This window comes from Ahaetulla prasina, chromosome 14 (genome assembly GCF_028640845.1).
Source record: "Ahaetulla prasina isolate Xishuangbanna chromosome 14, ASM2864084v1, whole genome shotgun sequence".
Taxonomy (NCBI): domain Eukaryota; kingdom Metazoa; phylum Chordata; class Lepidosauria; order Squamata; family Colubridae; genus Ahaetulla; species Ahaetulla prasina.
Genome location: NC_080552.1, coordinates 12,701,009 through 12,708,083, shown reverse-complemented (window position 1 = coordinate 12,708,083; position 7,075 = coordinate 12,701,009). Strand labels below are relative to the sequence as shown.

Genomic DNA, 7,075 nt, shown 5'->3' with positions numbered 1-7,075 from the left:
TTTTTTTAAAAAAGCTTCTATTGACCTGCGCTGTAAGATTGAGAAGAAACGTGGCTTGTCGGTTTAATTAGTCTTCATTTTTTCACAAAAGGTTGGAGCAGCTGAGAAGGATGTGCCGCAGTGGGACCTAGTGGTTGCAGATAAATGACAGCTCACACAAAATCAGACAGTAGACCATTAACAAGCGTTCGCCAGCCCTCGTCGTAGCAGAGTTCGCATTGTGACAGAAAAATATTTTAAAAATAAATAAGAGCTGGCCTGGACTGAAGATGGGAAATGTAGATTTCCCTTTACTGACTGTTTTAATAACAAGAAGAGTGACTGAGTTGGAAGGGACCTTTGAGCAGGGGTGAAACGTAAAATTTACTACTACCGGTTCTGTGGGCGTGGCTTGGTGGGTGGGTGGAGTAACGTGACTGGGTGGGCGTGTCTAACTTTTTTTTAAAAAAAACTTTTAAAAGCGTTTTTTTCTACAATCTCTTTGGCTGAAGAGGTGGTAAAGAAATGCTTTTAAAAGTCTCTGAAGATCAGGCAACTCAGCTGGGATCGCCGGAGGAGCCTTTTAAAAGCTTTTTAAAGGGTTCTGATATCCCAGCTGAGTTGCCTGATCGCCAGAACTTTTTAAAAGCATTTTTTTACAACTTCTTCGGCTGAAGAGGTGGTAGAAAAAAATGCTTTTAAAAGGTTCTAGCGATCCTAGTTGAGCTGTGCGATCATCAGAGGCTTTTTAAAAAAACTTTTAAAAGCATTTTTTCGGCCGAAGAAAAAATGCTTTTAAAAGTAAAAAAAAAAATCACCTCTGATGATCGTGCAGCTCAGCTAGGCATGGCGGGGGGGAGGGGCAGGGATTTTGCTACCAGTTCTCTGAACCACCCGCCGCCATCGCTACCGGATTGGGCCATCTGGTCCAAACTGGGAGCATTTCACCCCTGCCTTGGAGGTCATCTAGTCCAACCCCCTGTTCACGCAGGAGAACTATACTAAGGATTTGAACCACCGAATCGCCGACCTTTCTGATCAACAAGCTCAGCGTCTTAGCACATTAAACCAGGTCAACAAGCAAACAGGTTAACAAGCCTAGTGCAGCTAGTCCTCGACCTACAACAGTTCATTCAGTGACCGAAGTTAACCAGGGCACTGGAAAAAAAAAAAGACACTTACTTCGGACCGTTTTTCACACTTATGACCATTGCAAGCCTCCCCACAGTCACGTGATCAAAATTTGGACACTTGGCAACTGGCTCATATTTATGAAGGTCGCAGTGTCATGTGATCACCGGGGTGTGTGTGTGTCACGTGATCCCCTTTTGGGACCTTCAGACGAGCCAAGTCAATGGGCAAAGCCAGATTCACTTAACAACCGTTGTGGCCAACTCAACAACTGCAGCGATTCGCCTAAGAAATGTGGCGAGAAAGGTCACAAAAATGGAGGGCAAAACTCATTGGACAACCGTGTTGCTTAGCAATGTAAATTTCGGGCTTGGTTGTGGTCGTAAGCCAAGGACTACCTGTAGAATGTATTCCACACATTAGTTGCTTTGGGTTGTGTGTGAATCCTGTTTGGTAGGTTGGTAGATCCAAAAACTCAGAAAACCAGTTAGTTCAGTGACCGGGTTCAGCATGTCGTGTGAACACAGCTCGTCTGTGGATTGAAAGGGGCAGCAGTTCACCTGTTACCGTCTTCCCACTCACTCCTTGGTTTCTATAACAACATAAGAATGACTGTGCCTTTGAGGAGGTGGGGGGGTCTCTCTCTTGCCTGTTCTACTTTCCCTCCCCTCGAGCCCACCTTAGTCCTGAAACCGGTTGAACAACTCGCAGGTCTTCTTCTCCAGAAGCTCATAAATCTTCTTGACCCGCTTGTCGTTGGCAGTCCGGACATAGCTGTTGGGATCAAGGACGGCCATGCCGTCCTGAACTTCCCCCATGATGATGAGAGGCCCATCCTCGGTGGTCATGTTGGGACAGGGGCAGTTCCAGTCCATGTCCGTCAAGGTGACTTCTAGATACTTGATGTTGAAGAACTTGAGGCCCATCTTCTCGTCCTTGAGGACGTCGTCCAGCGCAAAACGGGCAATCCCAGAGTCTTGATCCTCGAGGATCTCCATCAGTCGCCCCACGATGGCGAAATCGCTGCGGCAGAGGCTCAACACCATCTTGCTTTTCAGGCGGCACGCTTTGCACAGCAAGGTCTTGGGGAAGGGACAGGCGTCCTCGCAGCTCTCCTTGCTGTCAAAGTTGTTCTCGTTGCCCTCGCAACCGCCGTAGATGAAGGAATGGCACTGCTTCATCAGGTGGTTGTAGGCCCAGCGAGGTTCCCAGTTCTTACAGGGTCCTTGCACCATGGGGAGGGTACACAGGTTGACCGTGTTGCTGACGCAAGCCAGTTGACACTCCTCGTAAGTGTCGAAGTGGTTCTGGTTCGCCCCGCAACCGCCGTAACGAAAAGTAACACAGGAGCCCTTTTTGGAGTCAAAATGCCAACGGGTTTGGTGGGTCTCACAATCCTGGGTATCCGGTTCCCTCAAGCATTCACTGGGCGGGAGCTTCAATGGGCTGGAAGCTCTCGGTTCTCCTTTGGAGTGTTCCTTTTTGACGACTGAAAGTGGGAAGTCCGCTCGCAGGAGACCGGCAGAATTCCTGGCTGTACATGTGTAGATCCCAGCATCTTCCGGCTGAGCGTTGTAGATGACCAACTGGCCAATGTTGGTCACCACCATGTTGCCATACATCTGGTCGGGCCGCATGATGAAGTTCTCCTGATGGTCGCTCTGCTTCTCCCAGGTGATATCGGGACGAGGACGCCCGCTCACGTCACAGTGGAAGCTCACGGTGCCGCCCACGTAGACGAGCTGGTGGAAAGGGTTGTTGTAGAGAGCCGGCGGGATAGGCAGCTCCGGAGACGCCCCAGGGGTAGGGTGAGTAGTGGTCTCCACTGGTACCGGGCTAGTATTGGGCCAGGTAAAGATGTACTTGCAGGGTACCATTGCCAGGCTGATGCCCCGGATGCAGGCCTCGGCATCCATGTAACACTTGTTGTAGTAGGTGAGTCCATCGGAGGCGCAGGTGAAGTTGGGGTCCTTCTCACACCTGTCCTTGCACTTACAGACCGGTTGCCCGTCCCAAATATCACAGTCTGAGCCCTGCTGGGTGCAGACGAAGCTCTCGCAGGTGGCTTCCTGCACCTGTTCCAACGAAGAGAGGCTTCCGTCGGTGTAACGGGCAGCCACGCAACTCCGCAAGCCGCAAACGTTGGTGCAGCATTTCTCAAAGCCTTCGCAGTCCTGTCAAGGAAACAAAGACAGGGTGCTGAAATGCAAGGGCGCTTCTTGGGAGATTTATTGCACAGAAAGAACACATCTTCTCCCAAGTCTAACCAGAGTCTATCTCCCGAACGCCATCACTCTGCTAAACAAATAATTCCCTTAACACTGTCAAACTATTCACTAAGTCTGCACTACTATTAGTCTTCTCATCGTTCGCATCACCCATCTCCTCCCACTTATGACGGCATGACCGTAACTTGTTGCTTGTAACCTTACGATTTATATTGATTGTTTCCTAGTGTGATTTGATTTGCTTATTTATGCCCTATGACTATCATTAAGTGTTGTACCTTAGAATTCTTGCTGAACGTATCTTTTCTTTTTATGTACACTGAGAGCATCTGCACCAAAGACAAAATTCCTTGTGTGTCCAATCACACTTGGCCAATAAAGAATTGTATTGTGTCGTATCGTGTTGTCTCATGTCCTATCCTATCCTATTGTAATGGTTGGTGCAAGCCCATTGTGCTAATCTGTAACTGACCAGGTTTACAGGATTGCATTATGCCTTGCACAGCATTCTGGATGTGTCGGACAACACAATAAACAGCAGTGAGTTTTGACTTAGCCTATCGTACCAATAGAACAGGGGTCTCCAACCTTGGCAACTTTAAGACTTGTGGACTTCAACTCCCAGAATTCCTCAGCCAGCTGGCTGAAGAACTCTGGGAGTTGAAGTCCACAAGTCTTAAAAGTTGCCAAGATTGGAGACCCCTGCAATAGAAGGTGTGAATGTCTATAAATGTCTATAGGTAGGAAGGTATATAAAAATAAGAGCTAACCCCACTCCCTTCTAGCACTGAAGATGTTACCTAGTTTGGTAATGAAATGTCTGCAAGAAAACCTCAGCCACCTCCTCCCACCCCCCACCCCTTCCTCCTCTTCTCCACAAAACCCACATTCCTTTTGGCACTGATGATGTTACCTAGTTTGGCCATGAAATGTCTGCATGAAAAACACCAAGCTCAGAGAGCACCAAGGACCCCATAGCCTTCCTCCTCCTCCTCCTCCTCCTCCTCCTCCTCCCCCCTCACCACAAATCTGGCTCCCTTCTAACACTGATTATGTTACCTAGTTTGGTAATGAAATGTTTGCAAAAAAACCCCACCAAGCTCAGAGAGCACCAAGGATTCTACTTTAGCGACGTTGTGCAAACCCAGCCAGTACTTAACTTCACTTGTTGCTCCAAAAATCTGTGTCTTGCTGAATGCATCACCCTTGACTGGGCTCCCATTAAGGTAAAGGCAAAGGTTCCCCTCGTACATACATGCTAGTCGTTCCTGACTCTAGGGGGCGGTGTTCATCTCCGATTCAAAGCCGAAGAGCCAGCGCTGTCCGAAGACGTCTCTGTGGTCATGTGGCCAGCATGTTTCAATGCCAAAGGCTTATGGAACGCTGTTCCCACCAAAGGTGGTCCCTATTTTTTCTACTTGCATTTTTTACGTGCTTTCGAAACTGCTAGGTTGGCAGAAGCTGGGACAAGTAACTGGAGCTCACCCCGTTACACGGCAGCATTAGGGATTCGAACCGCCGAGCTGCCGACCTTTCGATCGACAAGCTCAACGTCCTTGCCCCTGAGCCACCGCATCCCCTTACGCAGCCTTAAATAATTATTTTCCAACCACATCAGGGTGGATTTGACCACACTGGCTGGCTGGGGAATTCCGGGAGTTTGAAGTCCACCAGTCTTCCAAGTCACCAAGGTTGGTAGCTCCTTCCTTTAGGGGCAATTCTACCTCAAGCAAATGGCCAGATTGATAAGAAAAAAAACCCCAGCCCCAGTTTACAACCAGACGTCTGGTCTCCTCCTTAACACACCGTTGACAAAGATTCATTTTCTTCTTCAGCAGCTGCTCTTCATTACGAGGACCCTCCTCACCTCCTGCCCCCCCAGCACCGACACGCTATCACTTTTTTTTTAACTCTTCCTTTAATTCCTCCCGCCACTCCACCCCACCCCTACCCCGCCAATTCTACCACCTAAAGATCCTGGCAAGTGGTTTTGCGCCATAATTTCGGGGAGCGGTGTGTGTGTGTGTGTGTGATTTCACCCCACACGCCACAACTATGCTGTGGCTTTCTACCCACTTTCTCCAGCTCGCTTGTAAATTGGTAGTTTTGGGAGAAGGAATGTGGGAAGAGAGGTGGGGTTGTAGTTGGGAAAGACGGCATCTCTTGGGAGTTGACGTCTGGTGACCCCGCAGCTGTCCGGTTTTGCCCCCTGTTTTTTCTCACCCCCTGCCCCCCCCATTTCCCATGGGTGCCAGCCCTTAGTTGGGCAGTTTCAAAAACTGAGCGGCATTTAAAAACTGAAGGGGAAAAAAAATGCCTTCTTTTGTTTACGCATTAGCGCATATCTTTCGGCGCCGCCAGAAAAAAACACCACAACCACCTAAGAACTGTGATGAGGAAGGGAGCTTACAAAGTGCTCCTGACCTGACACAATCAGGGCCGATTCCCTCAAGGGTCCTGGGAGGAGAAGATTTGCCTGAATGGCTAATGGGAGGACCCAAAGCGGCCTTACTAGAGGTTTACACACCCCACTTGTTCTTCAAATGAGGCGGCGGACGCTTTGGAGGCACCTCGGGGTCGGGACATGCATTTTCCTCCTTTGAACATGTTCAAAGTTCTCGTCTTTTTGTCAGCAAGGAAAAAAGCGAAATCGGAGCTACAGGGTCCTGGGGTTCCAGTGACCCACAGCAGGCAGTTTGGGGGGGTGGAGGGGTGGGATCGACCCAGGATCTCCTCGAAATTCATTTCTGGGATCTGTTAAGGAGCCTCTTGAGCGAGAGACGCGCGAGAGGGCTCAGCTGTCCACCTGATGCACAGCGAGAAACTTCTAATCCCCCAAAGAGGTCCAACTTGGGGAGAACCTTTCCACCGACCTTCTGGGTGGGAAGCTGCCCTGCTGACCCAGCCACCCCATCCTCTTATCTTTACACCCCCTCCCCCTGGCCCCTCCATCCCTGTTTTATCCCCCCCCCCCCGCCACTCCTTTCTCACCCACCCACCCCCAAAAACGACCTGGGTTTTCTGCTCCATCCAGGCTGAAGATGCAGCTGGGGAGCAGGATCCCTTCTGCGAAGTCTCACCTGGTCGGTTTGGCACTCCCGCTCGCAGGTGCTCTGAGCGTCCACCCAGAGGTTGGGGTTCAGTTGGTTGGGGCACATCCCCAGGTGGTTGGTTCTGATTGGCTGGAGGCTGGCCCCTTCTGCCAGGACAGAGAGCAGAGAGAGGAGAATTGAAGGCAGCATGGAGTCTAAAGGCAACCCTGGTCTTCCAAGCGTTCTCGGTCGCTTCCCTGTAGGAGCCCAGAAAAGCATCCGTCTGAGGCAGGCTCCTGTAACCTATCTGTGTCTCTTCCCTCACCCTACCCGGGAACAGTCTTCCACCCTGCCCTGTGTGATAGACAAAACAATCACATTTGCAAAGAGAGGAAGGGGGGGGGAGAGAGAGACAGAGAGAGAGAGAGAGAGAAGGAGAGGGAAAGAGAGAGAGAGAGAGAGAGAGAAAGAGGAGGTAGCAGTCTGGCAAAGGAGACACCCAAATCAAAAAAAAAAAAAAGTGCTTCTTTCTCTCCCCCTTGGAGAATCTTCTCAATCTTCTCAGCATCCTTTCAGGTCTAGGGTCCATGCCAGGCAGCGCCCCGAAGCTCGCCGGGCCTTTCCCAAACCAGCATCTTTTAACACCCAGGGCCACCCTTTTCACAAGACCTGCCGCCTCCCAGACGGAGGATGATGCTCCGTTCC

At 50.2% G+C, this 7,075-nt stretch overlaps 1 protein-coding gene across 1 annotated transcript; it reads right to left on the bottom strand.

The window, feature by feature from the left end:
* Positions 1-1,790: 1,790 nt before the first annotated feature.
* On the bottom strand, positions 1,791-6,580 carry WFIKKN1 (WAP, follistatin/kazal, immunoglobulin, kunitz and netrin domain containing 1). The gene is made up of 2 exons (XM_058157854.1): positions 6,419-6,580; positions 1,791-3,284 (listed from the first exon to the last, which is right to left on the bottom strand). Exons 1-2 carry the CDS (start codon positions 6,578-6,580, stop codon positions 1,791-1,793), a joined length of 1,656 nt encoding a protein of 551 aa, XP_058013837.1.
* Positions 6,581-7,075: the final 495 nt, after the last annotated feature.

What these genes read in the sequence shown, in the direction of transcription:
- WFIKKN1 (XM_058157854.1), bottom strand. Translation starts at nt 6,580, where the DNA reads ATGCTGCCTTCAATTCTCCTCTCTCTGCTCTCTGTCCTGGCAGAAGGG. An exon ending in GGGAGTGCCAAACCGACCAG is followed by an intron (nt 3,285 to 6,418) that starts GTGAGACTTCGC and finishes TTTCCTTGACAG; the next exon opens with GACTGCGAAGGCTTTGAGAA.